Source organism: Zootermopsis nevadensis, unplaced genomic scaffold, assembly GCF_977971745.1.
Source record: "Zootermopsis nevadensis isolate Lab colony 2312 unplaced genomic scaffold, Znev_1.0 Znev_ptg000012l, whole genome shotgun sequence".
NCBI classification, from domain to species: Eukaryota; Metazoa; Arthropoda; class Insecta; order Blattodea; family Termopsidae; genus Zootermopsis; species Zootermopsis nevadensis.
The window spans coordinates 15,245,876-15,272,840 of record NW_028259144.1 but is presented as its reverse complement, the minus strand read 5'-3'; the positions used below and the strand labels follow the sequence as shown (position 1 = coordinate 15,272,840).

The 26,965-nt window shown below is 38.8% G+C and overlaps 2 protein-coding genes across 5 annotated transcripts in view; one reads left to right on the top strand and one right to left on the bottom strand.

Moving 5' to 3' along the window:
• Positions 1–1,031: 1,031 nt before the first annotated feature.
• Gdi (GDP dissociation inhibitor) lies at positions 1,032–3,815 on the bottom strand. The gene has a single exon (XM_022060981.2). It carries the CDS (start codon positions 3,682–3,684, stop codon positions 2,356–2,358), a length of 1,329 nt encoding a protein of 442 aa, XP_021916673.1. The 5' UTR covers positions 3,685–3,815; the 3' UTR covers positions 1,032–2,355.
• Positions 3,816–4,068: 253 nt separating this feature from the next.
• The window catches only part of LOC110828347 (phospholipid-transporting ATPase VD), a 75,358-nt gene continuing 52,461 nt past the window's right edge, over positions 4,069–26,965 (top strand). For all 4 annotated transcript variants that reach the window (XM_022060979.2, XM_022060977.2, XM_087348103.1 and 1 more), the window contains exons 1-2: positions 4,069–4,269; positions 4,414–5,454. In XM_022060979.2, the coding sequence (XP_021916671.2) occupies positions 4,424–5,454 (1,031 nt within the window). In that variant the 5' untranslated portion in view covers positions 4,069–4,269; positions 4,414–4,423. The remainder of the gene's footprint in view (positions 4,270–4,413; positions 5,455–26,965) is intronic.

Sequence of the window (26,965 nt, the reverse complement as noted above, 5' to 3'; positions counted from 1 at the left end):
ATATGCCACATAATTATTATAAGGGAAACACTCTTTCTCTGAAAATAATTTGTTTAGATATGGTTTAGAATGACGTTTTGTTTGTGAAAAATAAAAAAGTCAGGAACAGTAATTATTAATGTAGAATTCATTACTGTTATCTGGGAAAGCAATAACTGAAGGCTATGTAAGTTACTAAGTTTGTTTCCACTAAATATTGACCATCTTCACCTTTTATAAATTTTTCATTTTGTGAGAGAAAGTAGTAAACATCTTATACGCATATTGTAATAATTCTGGCATGTTCACCAATAGCAGTGCTATGGTGGTGTAAATCTTATCACATACAGTAATGGTTAACACAACATGAAATATACAAAAATGTTATAAAATTTTCAGATCTTAACTCCTGAAACAGGACTCTCAGCAAATGCATATATCTCATCTGGTTGTACAAATTAAAATACCTGATGAGAAGAATGAACATGTAACATGCATAAAGATCATGAGAACTGAATACAAAATGTTAGTTAGGAAACATCAAAGAAAAACTACTTGAGAGACCTACTACAGATGGGAGGATGGTAATGAAAGAGGATATTGGATAAATATGAACTGGACTAGGATATGGTAATTATGACAGCTTCATGTTATCGTTGATAAACTTTTGGCTTTCATAATGGGGAACTTTGCTCAGTAACTCAGCTACCAAAGAAGTTTCTGCTCAAATGTATCCTTAGTCTTTGGAATCAACAGGAATTACATTTATAACAGGTATTTTGCACCAATTGGAAAAACTTATTCATTGAAGTTCCTTACTCATAAGTTATTGCAGAAACTTCTGAAATAATCCCCTTGTTGCACATTAAAATTCTATTCATTTTTACTGCCAATTCAAACATTTTCTTGTCTTCATGAAAATAAATCTAAGACAGCAAGCAACCATGAGTGTGTTAGATCTTAAAAGTATGCATCCACAACTGTGCTGGATTTGCAAGGAAATAGTTAAATAAAATTTTCCAATCAGTGCCTGCTTCAATTAAAACAAATCCTTCTTTTTTCATACTTTTATTTACTTATTTTACAGTAAATTGATACCTGTGTCTGTGTTGTGTGAAGCAATGAAGAGTTTGGATCAAGCTTGTCTTGTAGACATTTCCAATATTAAAAACAAGCCAATACAGAAAGCCACTTATATTTTAGACATATGCTTAGGTGGTCAGAAAACCAACATTTTATATCACCCAATTTACAAATATTCAAATCTTTTGCTCCTCCATTATTCCATCAAAGGAAAATAAAATATTTTAATTTGCAATGTCAATGTCAAAATACAGAAAGAAAGTAATTTACATCAACAGGAAACAAAACTGTTAGCATATGTGATGGATTTATCTCTTCATGGAAGCATTTTATACTCCTCGACCAAACCTGCTGTCAGAGATTATAATACTACTGAATTACATTAAATGCATATCCACAAGGTCTCTTACCATTATGTGATTACATTCAAACATTAGCCATGAAGGAACATAGATGCTGACATGTTTAAAATATACACAAATTCACCTACTGGCTGTTCTTAGTGGTACATCCATACACTACTCCTTTAATTACATTTAAATTTTATAACAGAGAAAATATTCATACCTAGCTATTAATTTATATGCAGTTATTAGTAGGACAATAACCTATTCCCTCATTCCCTTTGGGAAAACTGATAGAACATAGGTGCAATTACATTTATATTTAACAGACATCAAGCTTTGACAGACCAAATACAACAGCATAAGCATTTTACATGAAATACCTACACCATACATTGTATTTAATCAATATTTCACTACAAACTAGTACTTTCTAATATGTTTCCCATTTTATTATGATCAAAACTGGAATTCTTTATTTGTAAGCAATATAGCAAAATCTCATGAATATGCTTTTGAGGTTCGTTATCATCACACATTTTCCCCATTTTGTAATGTTATCATTAGATAACATATAGTTAAAACAAGCTCAATTTATACTGAAGGCTTAATGGGGAATTTTATACATGAAACTGACACCAGTATTTCTCAGCTGAATGGAAATTAAAAATGCTGTGTAATTCAATACAAACTGGTACAGGTATACCTGAACAGACACACCTCTCAGGTATACCTCAACATGTAGATGATAAAACTGTACCGTGTGGACACACTAGAACATGAGGTATACCGAACAGGCATACCTGTTCAGGCATAACTGAACGGTATACCTGTACGTGTGTAGCTGGCTTTAAGTTTCTGAATATATGAAATAACTGGTGCCAGACTAATCATGCTTTGTGTTTACACACATTAACTAGTCAACATTCATGACTCTCATTCAATTTATCTATTGCTCCTCATCTCCAAGATCAAGTTTTACTTTTGAAAAATCAAAATCTTCTCCAGTGCCCCTTCGAAAAATATCAAGGACATCAAGGCAAGTTGTTTCAAAGTGGGTCGTTGCATCATATGAGGCTGAAATGAAAATTTGACTCTCAAGGCCATCATCTGTTGGCTCATAAAAATCACTGACGCTCACAAATTTCTGACGAATTGGGCCTAGCAGGTCAAGACCTGGCTTGATCTCAATTTCAGGATTATCGGTTTCAACTGTTGTGGATACCATTGCAATGAACCAACCCTTTGCTGACACCTGATGGGTGTAGCTTACCAAAGAGACATAAATGTCAGACCTACGTCCAACTTGTTTCTGAGGAATAATAATCTGGGTTGAGAGCGCATCACGAGTGTTGGGGATTGGATGATCAATGAGGCAGATACACCTGATCACCTGCCCTGTCTTCTTAACCTTGTCAGGAACATAAGAAGGGTCACAGTAGACTTGCTTACACTTTGCAACTTCTTCTCCTGAACGGACACCAACAACACGGCCATTCTCCATCACGATCTCATCGATGGGTTTATCTAGCATATAGGTGCCACCATAAATAGCGCTCAGACGTGCAAAACCTTGAGGCAGCTCCCCCAAACCATACATTGGATAGAGGTATGGTGATTTCCCATACCTTGCAAGTGAATCACTGTACAGCTTTATTCGACGTACTGTCTGGACTGCTGTCTGATTGAGGTACTCATCATCTCTGTATAAAGCCAATGCATGGCCTGTAAAATCTTGAGTATTTTTATCAAGCCCAAACTTGTCATATATCTGCTGCATTGTACATGTGTTGGGGTCCAAGTCTTTCCATGTTTTCGGATCATCTTCACGTACATCTTGGACATAAATCAGGAAATTCCGAAAGCGACGCTTTTCAAACATTCCCATCAGGTCAGAAGCAAGCGCTTCCTTCTGATCGACAGGGACTTTGGAGATCTTCCCACCCTTGTAGACATAGCTGCCTTCAACAGATTTAAATTCCAAGTATCTTGTAACTCCTGTATGGATCAATAACTTAACTAATGACCCATTAGCCATTAAAAATTTCGGAATCAAGTCAACATTCCAATCTCTACCTCTCCCGTAACATTCATCGGGTGCAGGGGCACCGAAACGTGTAAAAAGTTCCTCCAAAGGAGTTATGGAAGCTGACTCGCCACCGTAATACTTGTTGCGGTCGACGTGGAGTACTTTCTTACCCGAAACCGACAGCATCCCACTGAGGATACACTCTTTAAGTCCAGTTCCCAGAACAATAGCATCGTATTCTTCATCCATTTCGTCTAAAACAGAAGAAATCTAATAAATTTGACACTAACAAGACAATTCGCTAACAGACAAACCAACCCTTTCCTCTGGAACGCCAACCGTAGGTCAATTTTCCCCAAACCCAGACGAACAACATTACTTCTTGAAATATCTCTATACAGTCACAGAGAATTAAAGTATTTTTTCAACATCCATATATATATGGAGCATAAATTGCATCACAATTTATCTACTTCTACAACTTAATTTGTAATACTTAAAAATATTACATATAACATTTAATATATCTTGCCGCATCAAAATTTGTAGCTTTTTATATTGGCAGTTTGTATAGAGTTTCCATATTCTATTCATAGATGGAGCATAAGTCCACACAGGTCACCTGTGGGCCACCAATAGTGGCATGGTGCTAGTGGTTAGTTGGCATCTGTAATCAGAGTGGTGTGATTGTGGGTTAAGGTATAATTGCGATCTGTATTGTGACTGTTTTAAACTGGGTTGTCTTCAGTGAGTGACATGTGCAGTATAAACTTCGCATTATCATTAAGTGTGGGCCTGGCCTAAAATTCGTTAACAGGAGTTATGAAGAAAAAGGCAAGTTTAGATAAGTTTCCCGTGATTTGAATGACATCATTTGACATAAATTCATAGATGCATGTGTATTATGAGTGTGTTTACACGTTAATTTGTCTGAAGTTCGTACTTTTTTTGTCATTTACTGTTCCTGTTGAATTGCAGATGTGCAAACATGTCAACACTTGGGAGTGGCGAGAAAGCTCAAATGGAAAAGCAGCAACAGGAACAGCTACTACCGCCTCCTCCTCCTCCTCCTCCTCCGCCGCTACCGCCATCTCCACCGCCTCCGTCATCTCCACCGCCCTTTTCGCAGCCACAATTTCCGCCACTGCAAGGAAATCAGCATTGTGCCACATATTTATTCCCATCAACACATCCTCGAGCAGTGGTGTCGATGTCTGCTGCAGTGAGCATTGCAGCTGTAAGTTCACATTCGGCGTCAATTCTAAAAGGGCATGCCCGAAGCGCGAGCCACGGTGGTGTTGGGACATCTCTTACTTCTGCCAGTTCAGTGGGCGCTATAGGTCGCCCTTCAGCCTTGAAACAAAATCGTGGCCATCAGCGTGCATTCTCCCAGGGACAGATTGTGGAAGGTGGAACAGGATCTGCTTTGCGTTGTCATAGTCGTGTTGGATCAAGGACAGATTTTATTCTTCCTCCGGGACATAAAGATTCGGATGGCACAACAGTGGGGTCTGGTAGTGCAGCAAAGCCTGCTGGTCGTGGTGGACATTCAAGGCAAGCTTCCAGATCAGAATCCATTTATACGTTAAGACAAAGTGGGCCTCCTTCTCTTTGGAATCAGTTTCAGTCCTACATTCTTCGACGTGGAGGTAAAGCAGATGTTGAAGAACCAAGATACCGAACTGTTGTTCCAAACCATCTTGTGCCACCCCGAACACCTAGAAAAGTTCACCCAAATGGGCGCCGTCCTGATAATCGTATCCGGACCACCAAATATACTTTATTATCATTTCTACCAAAAAATCTTTTAGAACAATTCCATCGAGTGGCGAACTTGTATTTTATTTGTATCGTGTTATTGAATTGGGTCCCAGCAATCAATGCATTTGGCAAAGAGATCGCTATGATTCCTGTATTGTTTGTGCTTGGTGTAACTGCCGTAAAGGATTTGTTTGAGGATCGCAGAAGACATGCAAGTGACAAGCGCATCAATAACTCTACATGCCGAGTTTACAGAAGGTGAGCAATATAATTGATTGTGGTAAAACTAATCTAAGCAAATATATACAATAAGGAGTATGTGTGATTAGAAACACCCTAAGGGATGTGGAATCTTGAACTCTTATCTGCCCTTGACCCAGATACCATCATAAATAAATTTTTTTTATGCTGTCAGAGGAAGGTAATGGTAATGCAGAATATAAGCTGTAATGATCGGTTGGATGAAAACAGACTAAGAATACAGGTGATACATCAGAGTTTAACGAAATTAATAAATATAAAAAGATATTAACATTTTTGAACACATGCATTTATTGACTAACTTGTGTAAAGCAGAACAGCCTCTCTTCAAAATTTTAATTTTTTTATCCTCTTGTGCCATATTTTTTATTGTGATAGCTCATCCTTAATGACCACATTTTCTCATGTTTGTACAGACACCATACTAATGTTAGGTTAGTTTTTACCTTTTTGAAGCACAGTGTATTCAGTTTAAACATGCACTTGAGGATATTTGGCTGCTTTACCTTTCTGCAATGAGTTATCAATGAGTTGGTTTCCAGCGTTCCTAGTCATTCAGCTCTGGTAATACAGAGACTGCAAATTAACAGCGGTGGTAGGAAGTGTTATTATATTCCCTTGTGATAATCACATGTGTCTCATTGTTGTGCAAGATTCCTTTTTTATTGGGCATGGTCAATTTTACATGAAAGCTTCAAATATTTTTGTGTGAATGATTGTGATGTGTAAGTCCACTAGAAAGTGTCAGAGAAAACTCCGGACAGTTTCCTAGGGTTTGAGTTCCACACAGAAACAGTGTTCAGAATATTTTCACGATAGTGAGAATAACTTTGTTAACAGCCAGGAAACCCAAATTTTGCGTATTGACAGAATAAATGCTGGAAATATTGGAACTCAGCTTGAACATTTGCCTTTTAAGCCTGGTAAACACCTTGCATAAGACCTGCAAGAATCAAAAAGAACACCAGGAACTGAAACTATGGCCTTACAAAATCAAAGTTGTGTACGCTTTGCAGCCACATGCTTTGGTAGCCAGACATAATTTCTGTAACAGTCATGTTCCGTCAATTGTCGATGACCAATTTGAGAGTTAAATTTTTCAGATGGTTTTATTTGAATGGATAAATAAATACGCAAAATAACCAACCAATACTGGAGTTTATAAAATCTGCATCTTGTACACAAAGTTCCATTCCATGATATAAAAGTTGGGACTTTGGTCCACCCTGATTGCAAGGAAGATTACTGGCACCCTGTTTTTTTGGAGAAACAATTCTGTGAGATGTGTAAGACAGATGCTGCAGTACTTTTCAGGCAGCTGAAAGATGAATATCTCTGTGCACATTTCCAACAGAATTCTGCAACTGCATATGTCACTGAGCATTTGAGGTGAACAATGTGCGGTGTTTCAGGTGAAAGAATTGTTAAGTCACAGTTTATAGTAACCTTCTTCTTTTGACATCACTTTGTGTGATTTGTTTTTGTGGGGATGTTTACAACATAAAGTTTATGGAACAAGTCCAATACACACACTGGAGAACAGCTCAGAGATATTATTTATCTTGAAGGGTTCCATATATCCACAGAACAATTAGTATGTAAATATTGAGAATCTCTTTAGAAGGTTTGGGAGATGTATCCAAGCCAATGAAGGTTCTTATCAGCGGTCACAGCATTGCTGACTGGGAGAGTTGGCAACCAAGGCAGTGAACACACATAGCAGAAAGGCTGTGCTGTGGCACAGCTGCCAAATAACTTCCCCATATTTTACTTCTGTGTGTTTATTTGAAGTGGTCTACTACACAGATTTTAGCTTCCTGCACTAATTTTAGATTAGGTTAAGAGTTGATGCAGTTGTTAGGGAAAGTATGGTTTATTCAGTCTGCACCTGCATGTCAGCATTATTTATTTTCTCCAAATCAGCATTGTTCATAAATGTTTGAAGGTGTTAAAATAACGCCTTGAAACATTTATGAAGTGCAGATTTCATAACTTGCAACTATAAAGGTGAATGAAAGAATTTGACTGTGTTCTACATTAATCATGTTTAATATAGTTCTTTTTCCTGCTTGGGGATGTGTGGAGAATTGAGGGAGGGAAGTCTGCGATTTCATCACCAGAACATAGGTCAAAATCATAATATACAGATTACCAAGAAATTCTTTGGGTACTTGTGGGTTATCGGGACACATCGCTTTAAAAATACCTAAGTTAGGTTAGGTTAATGTGTGTGGATAAATGACATATACCGGGTCTCCAATTTATGAGCTTACGGTCTTGCTTACATTGCGTTATCGGCCGCTGCTGTTGACGTAGGCGGGACTTTAACGCGTGAGTCACGGGCGAGTCAGTTTCGGTGCCGCTAGTAACAGCGAACTACGAATGTTTCTCGTCACTAATACATGTTATTACATTAATTGTTCTTCCCTTAAATCACAAAAGATGTTCAAAGTGACTTCCTTGTGCTTGCAAGCAAGCTTCACATCTCGTTAACATGTTTAGAAATACTCTCTATAAGAAGGAAATAAATTTTAAATAATGAGGAGACACGAAGAAAACATCGCAATTTAATTTGCCTTTACATTCGCGGACCGTTTACACGCAGGTACGTGACTATATATTCTATAAACCCTCGCCGTGTAAACGTAGCGGTAGGATAGGAATGGAGTTGTAAATCTAGTTTTTCCTCTTAAGTTTATATGAAAACTTGGAGCGAGGAGACAAAGCATCTTTGACATTTTATTTTATTCTGCTCTTTGCAAAATGTGTACAGAACCCTGGCATGAGACTTTGAAGTTTCTTATCAAAGTGTTTAATCTTGTAATGTATTATCTAATCTTAGGTGACGTGGCTTTGTTAATATTCTAGTTGGTGTGCCAGAATGTTTGAGCGTTATTGCATCACACACCAAAATGGGTTGTTATCAAGGAGTAAGCTAATTGTAGTTAATTGGTTTATATCCAAAATGTATTTAACACATTTTATTTAATAGTCATTTATTTTCTTTTTATTTAGGTCATCGTTAGAACTATAACATGTGTGAAGAGTTGACTTAAATGTACTTTGCGTATTGTAATATTGTTTATTTGTGATAAAACAGTCATCTAAGTCTGTAACAACATTGGTTTAGAGTAGCAAGGAACACGTGTTCTGACTCAATTTTGAGAGAAATTTATGAACGATATAATTCGATAAATCCTGAATGGTTGGTATTATATAAGGACCTCAAATGGATGATAACAAATATGTTCATTTATGAAATTAGGAGTTGAATTAGTTGATACATTCTCATTCTTATCATTACTCAGTGGAAGTAAATTACGCAAATATGACTTCTAAGATGTTGGGTTGTAGAGTCTGGTAGAAATTTACTGTTTTCATTAGTGCTTAAATGCCTCCACCATCAGTGGACATTTCAGAAATTATGGTGAGCTTCTGCGAGACAACACGGCTGAACATCCAGAAGTCAATCTCCTTCATACCACCATGAATAACCGGAAATTCAACGTCTGTATACCCACACAACCACATTTATTTTATATCCCCTGAACCAGGCACGTAACCCTTTGAAGCTGGAGTTACAACTCTAGTCCGTACCGCAAAGAAATCAATTCTTCGCTATTACAAAGACCAACTGGTTAATGCTGTTTCAGGAAATAATACCTGATTGAACTGAGAATCACGATGAACGGAAATAAGAGTTGTTAAAGCAGGTGGACTTAAAAGGGTTTGTCTTCTGATGGGTGTGTGAGAATCGCAACTTTTATTAATTCCAATCTTACGAGTAATATGTTATAAATTTGTTTTTCGTTCCCCTGTTTTCGTACAAGAACACATAAATGCGAATTTAATTGAAATATATGAAATACAAAAGAGCATTAGGGCCTACGCAGGTAGCTATTTGGCATGCATTTGTAACTTATGACGTATAAATATTGCAAATACAGGGTCACACATCGTATATAATTCGAGAATTTAAATCGGTCCGTGGGACGCATGTGGCCCGCGGGCCGTGAGTTTGCATGCCTGCCTGCTCTACTAGTGTCTTGCAATTGTCCATCAACGATGGTACTCTGCTCACCATTTATTTATTCTCTCTCCGCTATGTAGGCAGATATTTTAGACTTTGCGCAACTTTGTGGACAGCTTAACGATTAAGAGATATCTTATCATGATTCAGAAACAAAGCAACATAAATCCTGCTATTCTTGATTAGGTTTTGAGATGCCTGGCCAATTTTTACGAAACGGACACTTGCTTTGTCTTTGTCATGACCATGGACAGCGTTCAGTTCCTGTACTAGCTGAAAACTGTCTTAAGTTGCTTGTAAGATCTGGTCTGTAGAACAGGGTTTAGGGATTATTAAGTTTAATTTTATCTTGCCTTATTTCACGCAGTGCATACAATTAATCATCATTTATACTCTTCACCAAATATTGTTAGGATGATCAATTCAAGAAGGATGAGATGGGCTTGGCATGTAGCACACCTGGGGCAGATGAGAAATGCGTACATAATTTTAATCGAAAAATCGAATGGAAGAGACGTCTTAAGTGTAGATGTTGGTGAAGTAGATCGGATTTATCTGCCTGTTGTGAACGCAGTATTGAACTAATCAACTTTCGAAGATCCATAAAACGCAGAGAATTCCTTGACCATCTTGTTGACTATTAGCGCTTCAAGAACTCTGCTCCATGAAGTTGTTTACTGATAAGTATTTCTGGACCTGGTATAGTTAATTCAAGGTTTAAAGACTACAAAGAATTATGGGCTGGGCTGTGTGTTTATGGCAGTTAAATCGACCGGAAGATAAGTAAACTACCTGCTCAGCCTGGTTGTTACGAGTTCGTGGCTGTAATGTTGACTTGGCTGTGCTATCAGACAAGCACGTGCTGAGTTGGCGTTTCTGTTCCCACTGTTTGTCTCATTTCTTTATATCTTGCTGTCTTCCTTTAATTAATTTTTCTTTTGTCTAATTCTTCTGTTTTTCTTCACCATACTCTGTCCCATCCATCTTTATTTCCTGTTGTACTTCATTCTCAGTTCTGTGTTTTCTTTACTTTTTCCGTTCTGATTTCCTTTGTCTTCTTCTGCCTTCATTTTTCATGCTGTACTTCTTTCGTTTTCCGTTTATTTATTCTTGTTTCTGTTTTCCTGTTGTCTTTCGCCTTTCTAAAAGGGATTCGAGGTTCCCACGGCGGTGAGTCCGAAGACAGCCATATTTTTCTTCCTTCCTTTTTCCTGTTATTTCTTATTTCTGTTGTCTTCCTCGTTAGTCACCGCAAGTATTTAAAAGCTGGCATCCCAATGCCGTCAGCAGGCTCGGGTTAAGACTACGAGGCCAAAGCCGTCACTTTACTGTACGCGGTGTTAAGCCTTATCGTGTTTTAGTTCAGTTCTGAGGTGGAATTGTGCACTAACTTTAACGTTAATTGACATAAATATGTACGAGATGTGTTTATGGAGGCAAAAATTTGTTTGATTTGTGATTCTCATACCGGGGAAAATGTCGTTGGTCCTCTGGGTAAAGATGAAGGCAGTATGTTCTTCCGAAACGTTTTTATCAACCTACAGGATGATCAAAAGTCACGCGAAATTGTTCCTGACGCACGACCTATTTGAGTGTTTTGCGAATGTTTATAAAAATAATTGCGTATATACTTTTGTGCCCATTTTGCGGTGTGCCGTCATGTGTCTTGACAAATCAGGATGTGCCACGAGTGAAAAACGGTCGAGGAACACTGGCTACTTCTGTGAATTACAATGAAATCAACAAAAAACAAAGTATAATGTAAGGCATGTATTGGAAATGCATGAATGAACTCTTTTCCTCGTGTTTTATGCAACCCGGCGAAGAGTTTCTGCAGTGACGAGATATTGTCGATCTGCTTGGTACAGGATAATGGGGAGATGTATCTTTAAACTCGTTCTGGAAAATTAAGTAAGAACGAGACGTCAGGTAGTGTTCAATAATGAACATTCGATGCACTTGTGAAAAACAAATTCTTGGAATTCGACTGTTGAAAAACAACTGACAGACTGGCACGACCAGGTTACAACTTGACGTGATCTGTGTGGGCTGTTGTATAGTCACAGCGATATTGTGTGTTTATTAATCGATTCTAATGGCACTGCATTGCAACCATCAATAAATATTTTAATATGGATTGTGCTGCAGTTTTTAAATTTTAGTTCTGAATATGCCAGGAAGGAAAGCTTCAGAGAGTGAAATTGGGAATCCCAAATTAGGGCTTTTGTACGTGGAAACGTAAATCCTTTCAAGCAGTAATTTACATATTGTTCCGTGGATATATTTCCATAATGGTGGATTTGGGGTGGCCGCGCGGTCTGAGGCGTGGGCCTTGTGGCGCTTGGTCGCTGGGACCGTGGGTTCGAATCCCTCTCAAGCTATGGATGTTTGTCCGCGTTTTTCTGTGTTGTGTTGTCCTGTGTACAGGTAGAGGCCTTGCGACGGGCCGATCCCTCGTCCAAGGAGTCCTACCGAAATGTTTGTAGATCGAGCCAACGAAAAGTTGGGACCCGCAGTGCTCAGGCACTTGAAGAATGGGTCGTTCCCAGTATCCCCAGTAATGGCGGATTTAATTAATATCAAATACACACACGAAAACAAATTTGAGTTGTTTAGTATAGCTTATAACAAGAACGACGGGGTGCCTAAATTATTATGTTTACAAGAAACATATTGTGTCGTAAACTGTGTGCCGCGGAAGCATATAAGATACACAAAATATCTTATTGGGTATATTTTGAGAACAAAATTGCAATTTTCGATTCGTGACACAGCATGATTAAAATTCGGACTTCGTGTGGTTTTATGTAAATCACGATCTCTTTTTTAAGGAAGAGGGAATGAAAATTATGAAAACAAAATTGTTTCTTATCAGCAATATGAGAAAGAAACATACTGACACGAGTTGAACGTATCAAACCGAAGAATACTGTGACATAATTCATATCCGTCTAAATGTATTCAGTTTTTCTTTTGAGTATCATAAATGTGGGAGTGACTTTACCTTAGGTTAATTTCTTGATTTAACGCCGGACATTACCAAAGTCAGTAATTTTGAACTAGGGGTTCATGTACCCCTATGGGATTACCTGAAGCGGGATCTGTCAGACACGATGCGATTTGAGGTTTTCACGACTACATATTTGAACACTCGTCGTCTGGGATGTAGCACTGTGTAGTCTGGTAGATATTGACCGACATTTCAGAGGAGCATACTGCCTCCAAACAGAAAGTTCCTCTGAAACGACAGTCGGCTTTATTTCAGAAGACGGCGATAATCGTGGAATAAATAGTGTGTTTTAGAATGAAAAGATTCTTGGCATAAGTATACTGTTTTAAAATGTATGATTCGAACTACGCACGAAGATTGAGATAAAATTGAAGTAGCTTGTTGGAAAGCGTTACTTGAAGTCTGTCTAACACAAAGACTGAAAAATACTGCACGGCGCTACAACCCATAAGACAGCCATCTTTGTTGCCTGTCAGCGTCTTGGTTATTTAAACATCTTATCGTTGCTTAGATCAATTATAAAACATGTTCTTGGAAATAAGAAAATTGATTTGAAGAAATGTCAGAAAATACAAGACAGTATCATCGATTTGTCCTTCAAAGGACATGTTGAATTTTGTATTTCTGTGGCTCTATTTATGTTGACATAACGAGATTTTAACTTGTGGACACACATTCAAGTCACTGAGACCGGATTTTGATAGGAATGCATGCTGCTGTATGTTCCCTCGAATTGAGTGGGAGACTTCATTTGAACGCCGGATGGAATTCATGACGCTGTAGGATACTACGCCGTCCTGTTCAAAACTCGTAACATAATGGCTTGAGTGGACAAGTGAGCCGTTCGTGCAGTACAGAACAGATTTAAATTGTGTTCTGACGGTGATTACTCTGGTAGCAAGAAATGTAAACTAGGCTGTGGTGGCGCATATGGCAGGGCCTGGCGGGAGTCTTGAGTGAGGCGTTCGGTTTTTCGTGTCGGTGCGTTTGGCAAGAATCTGGCATTAGTCGCCGTGAAGATATTTTATTATTTAGTGTTCTGTCTGACGACAGGTCCATATGAACAGGATCCTTCCATCCTTTTCTCGGACTGGGACCTGTTCATATACGTTCTTGGCAGATGATCCAGAAGTGGTTTGCCATTGCCTTCTTCTGTGTGTGAATGGAGTAATTGTTGGGATGCCACGGAGAAACCGGGGAAGCCCCCGGAGGAAAACTCCGTGTTGCCTAGACCACGGCCTTGCCCAACACAAGTTATAAATTCGGGCACCGCCGGGAATCGAACCCGAGACCCTAGGATTACAAGGCCAGCGTTGCTATCGTGAAGATATATTCACACTTAATTTAGTTTACAAATAAATTTGATGGTCTGTGTACTTTAAGTGGAGATTTTCGAAAATTGTTCTGCAGTAAACTGTGTTACTGCTCCGCACAAGTAAGGTTCAGTACTGTCAACTTTGACGGGTCATGCGATGGGCTGTTTCTAATATTGTTATCGCATGAACTCGAGGTGCGAGCATGAAGGAAGTGCTGTGTAAGCAAAAAATGTCTTTCTCATTACGATTACGGTCTAGCCAACAGCTGAAAAAGGAAGACTTGCTTAATTCCAATGAATCAGTTCTAGAGAGGTGGTTTTTCAGACGTTTAACAGTATAATTCAAATGACTTATAATTTCTTGCGTGTACTTTCTTCATAATGGGCCTCGCGATTGGCTTCACCATCCCTAGATAATATTATAATTCAAGTATACGAATTCCTCACATGCCATTATTAAACATTTGGTAGCATGCAAAACGCCCCCTCCCCTGATTCGTACGTTTCAGCCACGTATCGAGGCAGAGCGACGCTTTCAACCGCAACTTTGCAACTAGCTATTGCTGCAGATAAACAATGAACTTGACAGGAGGTTTTGTCATATGGAAATTGAACTGCTGCATAGATGTGTATTCATACGTCGTCACTTCTAATGTGATTCCCCAGTAAACTACTAAGCTGCGTGTTTGAAGGCTAACTTTTTTTATCTTTGCATTGAAAGTTTATATCGAACACAGTTGCGGTCTGTGTGTAATTATAACCGTTTTCATTTTGTATCGAGTTTTGTTATTGGTGATTTTGCCCCACGGTTTTTAATTTTCGCCCGCACGGAGAAACTCTTTGGCTTCCACAGGAAGATGTCCATAGTTGTTGGGTACAAGGCTGTAATGGCCATTGCAAGCGTGACTGATATTACGAGCATTAGTTGGTTTCTGCTTTGAGGTTTAGGTTGTATCCGAAAACAACGTTTCGGAAATTGGATCTTTTTTCGCCTTCATTCCTTGGTCAGTTCAGTTCAGTGCCGTCTTGAAGAACATCTTGGCCATTGTCAGAAATATTTTATTCCCGTTGGCGAGCTCGCTACAGAGGATCAGATTTTCTACGCAGCAGCCCTGAGGATGAGAGCAGAGATTGTTCTCGAAACGTTTGCAGAAAATATGGTTTATTCACCATTCAGCCACCTGACGCGGCTTGTAACCCGAGAGTCTTTCATCATCTTCTATTTATTTATCGTTTGTTTAACGACGTTTTTCAGTAACTCATACTATATAGTGAGCAATGAATTGGAAGGGATGTGGAAGGAAGCGGTCATGGCCTAATTTAAGGCACTATCCCTGCATTTGCCTGGGGGGACCGAGGAAAACCATAAAAGAACTGGTCAGGATAGTCGGTTTCTGGGGCGAGATTTTAACCCGGGACCTCCCGAATACGAAATAGGAGTGTTAATCCCTCGACCACGAAGTTCGGTCTTTTGATTTAGTTGTAAGGGATACTTTAACACAGTGCACATCCTCACACCTTATTTCTATAAGTTTATTATTAATAATATTATCATCTCATCTTGTCCTCGGGCTCCCAAGTGGTTCTTTCCTTTCGGGCCCTGGCAACTGCAACTCTACCGATAGCTTTTCCAACGTCTGTGTTCTTGAGGAATGTAACCCCCACGGTGTGCGAGGGAGTGCCGTTTTCGTGGTTGAGTTGTCAGTGAGGTCTCTGCCAATCGACCAGTTCTTTCACTGTATGTGTCACGTTTCTTGAGATTCCTGTTCTTGTGGTCTTTATTCCTTACACATCGATATCATAATGTGTAACCGCCTGACTGGAGCTGTCTCTTCATTCGATATTGACTCAGGTCGGGGAAACAAATGCTGGTGACTGGAGACACGCATTGCTATGTCCTTGGCCGACTCGTGACCCAAGCATTGATTGCCACCATTTTAACAAATCGCGTGAAGGCCCACTGTTTACCGTTTCCACAGAATGGGGGTGAAACCATTGCATTAATGTACAGAGTATTCCATAAGTGCGAGGCAATTGGAGAACTGTGTTATTTGGCAGGATATCGAAAAATGTGAAGAGTGGAAGTAGTTGAAAATTATCTATCCTGTATCAGGTGTTGGATTTATTTTTATCCGGGAAAAGCCATTCCAGCGCTACACCCTACATTATCAGCAGTGAAATGTTTCCAGGGCCGGGGGAAGCTGTACTGAAGAAGACACCCCCCTTTCGCTGCCATGTCAACATGACAACATCGCCATAAGTTTTGGTGTTAATAATATAAAGAGTGTAGTTCCGTATTGGTTCGCCGCAGGGAAAGATTCCAACAATTGAGAGATTGGAGGCACACGATTTTCAAAAAAAAGATCTCATTCGATATATTTTTCCGAATTTGAAAAACAACCGAGTTCTCGTATGGCTCGGGACTTATGAAACATCCATGTAGAGACTAATTCAGAAGCGTATAAAATTACGTGTTAGTGCAGTCCAGTCTGATCATCAAATGTCTCACGTAACAATAACGCATTCTTGACTCTGACGTGCCTCTTTCTAAATCCATGTTATTTTGCCCGAAACTACTGAACGTGGTTTTGAAATTGTGCACCGAAGATTAAGGATGGATTTATAACAGCCCGAACATCTCCGGATGTTCTCGAAAGGTATAGAAGTGATTAACTTGGGGTACAGTCTCCATTGTACCGTCTGGGCCTTCGAAGAAGTTACTTACAACATGTAATTAACACTTAAATTATTACAAGGAGAAATCCACTCCACATGTCCATCCACTTTGGTAGTTTTTAGCGCTTGGTTCTGTCGCAAGATCAGGAAGGCGAATACATGCAAGATTACGTATACAATGTTGTGTCATTTCTATATCTTAAAACCCACACTTACTTAAAAATGCACACCTACCTATTTGTCATATCTTTTGCCTGAAATGGTTACAAGAGAAAGATAATACACACGTCCATCTGTTCGTGATAAGCTGTGTCAATAATATACCTCTCTCTGTTCCTGCATTTTCAATTTTTAGCGTCCGTTTCTGCCACAGGATTTCAACACATGGTTGGTAGACGAAAGAATCGAAGACAGAGATTAGTGTCTGAAATGCATGTAAATTGGGACCACAGGGGAATGCAAATTCGCGAAGAACGCGTTTAGAAGTTCTTTTCTTTCGCACGGCATGGATCAAAAAGTGCAGAAGTTTTCGATGCTGAGTTGAAAATTCACGTACCAGTCAGTAAACAGTGGTGCTAGCCGCCATCTGCTTCAGCGTCGCCCTGGGGGACTTGGGGAAATACGTTAACGACTACAGACTTCAGTTCTTAACACGCGTGTATTGAGAGAAACGTGGAGTGTGTGAGACGGCTTCTTAAATACAGTGACGATGTAGCGGGCCACGGCTTGAGAATCCCTTGTTTACTGAGCTACCATCGTGTCACCAGTGTCACTTGCAGAGTTCCGAAGTATCTTTCACTTTTATTAAAGTCCTGCACTCACAGAAGAAGAATCCAGCATGTTCACTCCACAATCCACCATTTAATATATTTGACGGTTTAACTATGTTGTGCGCGTTAATGGTTTATTTTCGACTCACTATTTGTGCTCTAATTTTATTTTGAAATTATAGCGTATATTTACGAAAACAAAGGAGCCTCCAGTGTTTTGATATTGTTTAGTAATACCAATGAAGATGACTTGTCTTTCGGGGATGTTGTGCCCTGATGATGGAGGCAGCAAACACCTTTTAAAGTTAGGTCTATTTCTACCAGACTACGCGGCGCAACATCCCACAAGACAGCCATCTTTGCGAGGACCTGAAGTCTCATTTATTGATGCTAATGTTTCTTAAGCAAAGACCGTGTATAATGGTTGATTTTAAACACACCAAGTTCATAGACTGAACGAACTTTCGTACTGCAAAATAAATTATGAAGATATGGTTTAGTCTTTTGACACGTGTTCATTTTTATGATTTGTGAAATTGCATTGTATCTTAGTGCCTGGGACCAAAACCCCTCCAATCTTTTTGGGCAAAGTTGGAAGTATTTTCTAGCCTGCTGTGTAATGTTTAAAAGCCCAGAGTTTAAATACAGGTTTGCCGGAAATGTTTCCCCAAACATGCTTATGTGTGACTTGCACATAACCTTCGGAATTATCTCACAGACGTCACCGTGGACTAAACACACATATCCTTATCTGCAACTTATCGGGGGAGACCCTCTTGTGACGGTATAATTCCAGCGGTTTACCCTAGTACAGTTTAATCTTAAGGGATATTAAATTAGAGCGTTGGGTTCTATACAGAATTATTCTTTTAATCTTTCTTGTTCAAAAGTTATTGTACATGATTAATACATTTAGCAGTCTACTTTCCAGCTCAGCGAAACTAGCGTTATTAAGAAGTTGACACTTCGTATATATCGGATCCTTCTCATTTCATTATCAGGTGAAGATATGAATTTTATTACTGAGCATGGTACTTATCTCTGTAATCTAAAACAGGCGTGACCAATTCGACTACCCCTGGAACTTGTTAGATTGACTACCGGTAACACGCGATCCATATCTGCCGTGTCACACATACTAAAGGGTGGGTGGGAAGTAAGTAGGCATTGAGAAATGGTTATAACCTCTATATTTCCAATGCAAAGCGATTATTTAATGCCAACTTACTTCCAAACCACCCTGTATATCTTATAATTTAATTTATTTCAGTCATTTCCAAGGGGTTTCCCTACTATTACTTTAAATTTTAAAACTTTATTTAAACTAATATTGCTCCCCATATGTTCTTTTAAGATTTTTGTGTACTGGTGAGGGAAAACTTTTAAATCTGTCCGAAAGCGTAACGTCAGGATTTTGGAATTGGACAGCTGGAAGAGGAAGGTTGCGAAAGAATTTGGAAACATTTAAAAAGACTGTGAAGAAGTGATGCTGAATGCAATATCGCAGTTAACGAAGTGCGTATGCAACGAAAACTGTAATGGGCCTGTTTGTCCGCGTTTCTTCAACAGTCTGGGACATACAGGTATACTCGAAACCTTGGAATCAATATGTAGCTTATTCTCTGATGGAGTACATCTTTTTTTTACTCTGTTACTGATACGGATCGTCCAGTTGACCTCCTTTGGTTTACGTGATCACGAAACGTTTCTCCGTCTTTTTGTGTGTCGCGTTGAATAGGTCCATTGGAAAGGTCATTTGGTTAATGTTTAGGGTAATAATCGCTTTTTATTCTGTCGATATCTACAAATACTTTCTGTGGGCCATATACTTAAGTACTGGATATTAAAACAAACTGGTGATACATTTAGCGACCGTACAGGCACACTTTACTTTGAAAATAAAGTCTAAGTTCTGAATTGCAATAAACATCGGATCATATCAAAATTAAGTACAGCATACATGTTTTGAATATTTTTACTTTGAGCATTTTCACATAATTTTGCGACTTCTCTCAATCCTGTTTGAAGATTCCCAGAATTATTAAACCGTGTTCCTCTGCGCGAGAGTCCGAAAATGTTACCACTTTTCTTGTTTGCGGATATAAATGATCGCTGTAAATAAATTTCAGTTTGTGTTTACGCCAACGTTTAATTCTTTGTTATTTCAGTTACATTGTCGTTTACGTAGGCCAACAACTTGACAACCCGAGGAAGGGCTCTCTTCAGTTGTGACGGGCGTTCTCGAGGCTTTGGTAAATTATTATTCGTGCCCGTATTTTTTCGAGTATCCAGACAACTGATATAAAACATGCCTATCCGTAATGATGTCTTTTCCACTTTTAATGTGCAATTATATTCACTGTTGTTTGAAGTTTGTTATGTGCGTAAAGTGATTTAACATACTTGGGAGCCGTTATAGTCTTCCACCTATCGACAATGGTCGATTGCCTAGCCTTCTGTATAATCCGAGCTTCAGTGTGGTTACATCAGACGGACACATCTGTCAAAGTAGCGAAATCGACATGTCGTATGATCGATAAACCGAAGGTCTGAAGTTTGGTTCCTAGTAATGTAGCTCTTTATGTCGTCTTTACGTGAAAAGAGACACAAATGAGTTCATGTGTGTTTGCCCCTCCGCATGTATAACAACCCAGCTCAACGGATTTTTTTTATCAAATTTGGTTTGTAGCATTGTGCCAAAAGTTGGAAGTCAATTATTTTTGCCCGATTACTTTACATGAGGATGGTATCGAACTTATGTTATTGTGTTTTTTTTTATTTGTAGTGTTCTGTCTGCCGATAGGTCCATATGAACAGGATCCTTCCATCCTTTTCTCGGATTGGGACCTGTTCATATACGTTCTTGGCAGATGATCCAGAAGTGGTTTGCCATTGCCTTCTTCTGTGTGTGTGTGAATGGAGTAATTGTTGGGATGCCACGGAGAAACCGGGGAAGCCCCCGGAGGAAAACTCCATGTTGCCTAGACCACGGCCTTGCCCAACACAAGTTATAAATTAGGGCACCACCGGGAAATTTGTGGTTTATTTAAAATCGATCTTAGGAACTCAGGCCATATAGCATTATATCGAACTTTTATCGAAATTCTTTTAAAAAAACTCACTCAAGTGAATCAGCCAGCTTTATGTGAAACGTAGGCCCCATTAAGGTCAAGTGCTTGGTTTGAACTTTCTTAGACAGGGTGTGTGTTTAACGAAATACAAGAGAGACACTATGTAGATTTGTGAAACATATTTATACTACAGTTTAATAGCTTTCTTAGCAATATGATTTATGGATCTAATTTTGAGTACTTTTGTTAAGGAACCAGAACCAGCAAGGGATTAAAACTGCACTTCCGTACTTTTAATGTATGCCAGGCTTTAAGCCATTTATTATTTACGGTTTTAAAACACGTTACTGCTGACTTACTTATTTTTCTGTCGAATATGACTTTTGTGTAAAACATTTCAGCATAGTTATGATAACATCTTCCCAGACTATTACATGCAAAAAATTGGCGCATAAGTATAAGATTTTTGATTTTTGCATCCTAGTTACGCGGCTGATCGCCTGAGGATATCTAATTACTTTTATTAACAATGAAAGTCTTTATAACCTCCTTAAATTTGTAGATTGCTTCTAATATCACTTTTCGAAATTTTAATTTTAATAGTTTGATCTACACGTCCAAAGTACGAGAAAAGAACGTGTGCTGTTATTTTAAGCTTGATGTCGAAGGACATTCGTTTTATTGAGTGTAATTTCATATGTGTACTAAAGTTTTAAAGCAATGGTCGATTTGCATATTTCACCATAGCAGATCGCCCTAACGGCATCCAATTTTAGTTGACTTCAGTACGTATAGTGATTACATCATGACACTCACGCGAATAACAGTAGGCACCACTGGAATCTTAAATGTTTGCACAATTTTGGATTCCTTTAAAGTCTCTGACTTTTTACGGTAAAAACAATTACTATAGTAGCCTTCACTAAATTGTGTGCTTCAAGGCCACGGGAGGACTATGGCGAGAGTTTATAGAGAAAGGAGAATAGATCTGAGGGCGGCTATCGTCGTGTGTAAACCATACAGCGATAGAGCCCGTGACCACTCTAAACTCTAAATTGAGCTGCTCTACGAAGTTTAACATAGATGAACTTTTATTAACTCTCGCGAGAACAGAAATTCAGGACGCTGAGGACGCGAATAGAACGAAGAAGATGTGGACTGCCGAAGAAACGAAACTGATGATTGAGTACGAATCCACAACATGTCTGTGTCTGACGTAAATGCACACTTCAAGACCAAGAAACCTCCGAAAAGGAGGCGGCGAAAACCTACAACCGGGTTGTAGAGCCAAGAAACAACAACGAGCTGTGATAACAAAATGACACGAGGAAAGTCACGAAGTAAATATATAGCAGGAATAAATAAGAATGTTGCAGGCGATCGAGGCGCTGTCATCTGGTGGCCATAGTTGTATCTTTTTTTTTGCAATGTATCCACGGATTATTTCTCAGGAACAACAGATGATAACGAAATGTCTTAGTAATCCGTATGAAATGTGTATATTGGATTATTTTCAAACGTTTTAAATTGCACAAAAGTATCTTGTGTACGACGCACTTTTTCCACAAACGATTTCCAGTACATTTGTTTCCACAGTAACGAAAGGCGATTGTTGACGTCAATAAATACAAATAAAATATAACAATGTTTGCCAAAGCTATGACGTAACAATTATTGTTTCTTCAGTAAATAAACATGGAGTTTGTTGAAGCAATTCTACTGTATATATAAAACAAATTTACAAGTGGCAAAGAAGCTTTAACAAAATTGATGTATCAAGAAATGTAAAGATTTCGAATTATTTTTCTCAATATGTGCCCCGTTTATTAACCACCTGAAGCCGAAGATCGTCTAAATATTATCTAAGAATTACCGCAAGGAAAACACGACACTTCACCAATATAAAGATCAATCGGTTAATGCCGTTTAAGAAAATGATCGCTGTTTACCCTGAGAATCATAAGAAACCCAAAAATACACAGTGAAGGGTTATTAATCGTGACAGCAGGTGGTACACATACTTACCACCAGACTCTTAAGGGTTCTAACTGTTTCATCAAGATTTTCGGCTACTAAACATGCCTTGTTGTTTTAAGCATTCGAATTTATAATTGTTTATTGGAATATTCAATTGCAATCAATTTTTGCCGTAAATAACAAAAGTCAGTCTAACATTTTTTGAAATTGTGTTAGAAAGAAAGAAAGAAAGAAACTAGCTTCATTTGTGTTCATAAGTATTAACAAACACATGTAAATATGTTGATAAATAATAATAACAATAAAAAGTCCTTACCTACATCTTCGTTCATGGTAAGGGAACTAAATGTCCACCAGCAATAAACAGTCGAATTAATAACAAAATTCAGAGAGTTTAAGGCACTATTTTCAATAGCACAAAAGTATTTTGTCTAAGACGCACGCGATTCACAGCTCAGTTCTTTTCAGAATAAGAAAAGCTGATTGTTGACGGCAATACGTACTAATGAAATACAACAGTGCCAACGAAAACTATGACGTAACAATTATAATTGTTATGCCAACATTGTTATAGGTGTGATTTATAAATTCCAAAACATTTTCTTACATTGTTAGACACGCAGGTGTTCATATTTCGATGTCTACATTGTTGGTAGTTGAAAATAATACAAAGAGAATTAATCTATGTTACTTGCAGTTTTAATTTTGGTGAGATTGCATGTCGCATCACTGTATCTTGTTTCTTTATGCGATCCTGAACTTTCAACAGCAGTTCGTCAAATTTTTCTTCAGACATTCTTAAATGATTTCTATATCCTTCTTTATCCTCTAATGCTAGTTCCTTCAGCAAGGTTTCTGATGCTCCCAATCGATTTCTTCTTAATATCCATTGCCTCACCCAAAAACGACGTTTCTTACGATTTTTGCTCATGTTAAATAAAATTGTTTTTAGTTCTTCTTTTAACAAAACAGTTACTATCCGTAAAACTTCACGCACAACTGCTTTCGACGCCATTTTTAACTGAAACTGTTGATCATTTTCTATTGAAATGTGTGAACAAAAACTGATTCAAGTCATATTCAACTTTTGTTGATCAACTATAATCGGTCAATTAAACTTGATTCGTGAGAACGCGCCTTTATAATTTGGCTACATTCCATTCTTCCTGTAAAAAGTCAACAATATATATATTTCCGGTTTAAGAATGTTTGTACATTTTTCTGGTACCCAAGGTTACAATTGTTATTTCACATTTTACGTTCTGATTTTTCTTCTCCATTCTTGTCTGTCTGCCCACAATTAATATTAAATTGAATAAAAAAATTTCTTGGATATTATCCATCGTCTAGTAAATATAAAACGTAAAACGACGTTTCGGAGATGGGACTCTATCTCCGTCTTCAGGTTCCTACACAGTTGGGCCCACTAGATAGAGCTAATCCCTATCTCCGAAACGTCGTTTTACGTTTTATATTTACTAGACGATGGATAATATGCAAGACAATTTTTATTCAATTGACTCTTCACCATCGTCAAGAAGTTTTAGATTTGATATAATATTAAATTGTTCTCTATAAGAGGGAAATAAATTTCATTTGCCTTTACATTCGCGGACCGCGTACACGCAGGTACCTCACTATCTATTCTATAAACCCTCGCCGTGTAAACGTAGCTTAAGTCACTATTACAGCTTTGCTGCCCGGCGAGTTCTGAATTGTCTTCACTCGCCTGGACTCCGCTGTTCGTGTTGCAACGCGTTACGATCGTGAAGAATGCAATTTGTTGATGGTTGCTGTGATGATGTTTTAGGGTGTGTTACAACACACAGCTACAACGAGGCCATCAGTAACAAGTTGCATGTGTTCCAGGCTGTGTAGAACACTGCGAAGCTCAGTACGAGGGGAGACAGCTTTTATTTAATAGGGCTATAACAGGACCAGCACTTTTATATGAAGCAGAAACGTGGGCGGGAAATAAAAGAGAAAGATAAAATTCAAATTGCAGATATGTTATTTCTAAGAGACGTTGAAGGATGTATAAGAATAGGAAAATAAAAAAAGCAAGAAAATTTTTGTGGAGCAAAGCAGATGCTATGAATAAGAAAATGGAACAACACGTGGATGAAATTATCGTATGTAGAGAGTGGCAGGAGGAAGTTTACAAAGAGAAACCTCGAATTATGGAAGGGACTGGAGGTCCGGGATGGCCGATGAAGGGATTTAGAAGACGGAACAGGCGAGAGAGAAGATGGCGATGGTCTGTGTTAGTGTTTCAAAATTTCAGTGTGGGCGGTTCAAAATGTTTTGTATTTCACGGGGTTAACGGGCGAAACGGTGGTTGGAATGGCGGAATTTAGCAATTACCAGAATCGTCCCCCCCCCCCATATTTCAGTTTTGTCTCTTTTTCATTAAATGCTTAGACATCTTATGTAATCTATGACCACATTTTCTCGACTAAATTTGTGAAAATTTTCCAAGTTGTTCATTGTTTATGTGTTCTAAAAAGTACGTATAAGAACTTTTAATTTTCATGTCATATTTATGTTTTAGTTTTCAGGCACGCAAGACATCTACAGCAGTAAAATATTTTATTAAATCGAAAAGTCTATTCTAGTCTTTCTTTTTAGCTGCTTTTCGACAATTATGGTATGAAACGACTTTGGCGTTTTATGGTTGGTTTGCGTGCGTTCGTATTCTGTTGTGTGATATTGACAAAGGCTGGGCGGAAATCATTTAACGTCTATGACGTTGCAGAAGCCCTGTTTTACTGATACGAGGTGCGTTTAGTAGGGACTATTTTGAAAGTCCTATATGATTGACAGTCACAAGTCGTCATTATTCGATCGCCATGAGCCTCTTCTCACCATTATTATGAGCTGGCATAGCTCTGTCAGTATAATGACTAGCTGCGGACTGGACGTCCAGGGTTTCATCCCCGACGGGGGCAGAGAGCTCTGGGGCCCACCCAGCCTCTTATCCATTGGGTACCAGGATCCTTTCGGGGCGAAGCGTTGCCGGGGCGTGACGTTGACTCTCTCCCATCTGGTGCCGATGTTAAGAATGAATAGGAGCTATACCACCTGTTCCCCCAAGCATCTAAATGGTGTTTTATCGCCAAGGTCACGATGTCCGGTAGTTTTTAAATGACCTTCAAATCTACTTTTTTCATGTTCGTTCGTATTCCATTCCACTGACGTTTTAAAGTCATCTGTTACAGGGTGTGCACGTTCCAAACATTCAGCCTCGTGTGTTCAGTTCTTTGTGGTTAAGAGAAGAAAGTAATTTTTCAGATTTTATCTCTGCATCATGCCCGATTGAGTGGGTTATACGGCCGAGAGTCCGAATTTTGTAATTGTATTTTCTCCACGGCCAATCTTTTGTAACAAGGTAGTGGTACTTGCTTTTCGGCAAACGTAATTGCTAAAACTGTCTTAGACTCAGTGAACAGCGATTGGTTAAATTGTCTTATTTCCTTTACTCCTCACGCACTGTGTGTTTCGGAATGGAATGGCTCGTCCTTTGTCGAAATTGGGCTTGCCAGGTGAATGTGAGCCTGGAATTAGAAAGCAGGCAATTCGCATTCTGTTCTTTAAGGCCTTCATTTCGTTACGTAATAGCATGGGTTTTGCGTTATCAACACACAAACACGTAATAATTTGTGGCGATTATATCAACACACAAATATTTGTTTTCTGTTTCAAAATTATTTCTTTAATTTAACCACTAGGTAAACTAGGCGGCAGAACTAAGAATGAGAAATAGCAGTTCTTTAATAAACACAGTATGAACATCTCGCTGATGTGGGCTGACCAATACGTACTTAAAAAAATACAGTAGAACTGTAATTTCAAAACAGTGTCTTGGTCGCATGTGTTCTGACGGAAACTGTAAATTAGTGTTGTATAACACTAAGTACTGCAGTTCTGTTCACAGAATCGACGGGCAAAATTCCTCCTCTTCAAGGTAGGTGGCGCATGTGAATAATGTTCAATTGTTAATAGCAGTCACACATTCATTTGAGGCAACTGTCCGCTGTCATACTGAAATATTGAAGGGTCGTAACTACCTATTTTAGTGGCTGTTGACAGCACATACCTGCCTAACAGTGAACTCGGTCCTCAACAAAATAAGATTAATTGAATTTTTTTTTTATTATTTATTAGTGTTCTGTCTAACGACAGGTCCATATATTATGAACAGGATCCTTCCATCCTTTTCTCGGACTGGGACCTGTTCATATACGTTCTTGGCAGATGATCCAGAAGTGGTTTGCCATTGCCTTCTTCTGTGTGTGAATGGAGTAATTGTTGGGATGCCACGGAGAAACCGGGGAAGCCCCCGGAGGAAAACTCCGCTTTGCCTAGACCACGGCCTTGCCCAACACAAGTTATAAATTCGGGCACCGCCGAGAATCGAACCCGAGACCCCAGGATTACAAGGCCAGCATTCTAACCGCTAGACCACCGTGGCCATCATTTATTTATTTATTTAGTGTTCTGTCTGACGACAGGTCCATATGAACAGGATCCTTCCATCCTTTTCTCGGACTGGGACCTGTTCATATACGTTCTTGGCAGATGATCCAGAAGTGGTTTGCCATTGCCTTCTTCTGTGTGTGAGTGGAGTAATTGTTGGGATGCCACGGAGAAACCGGGGAA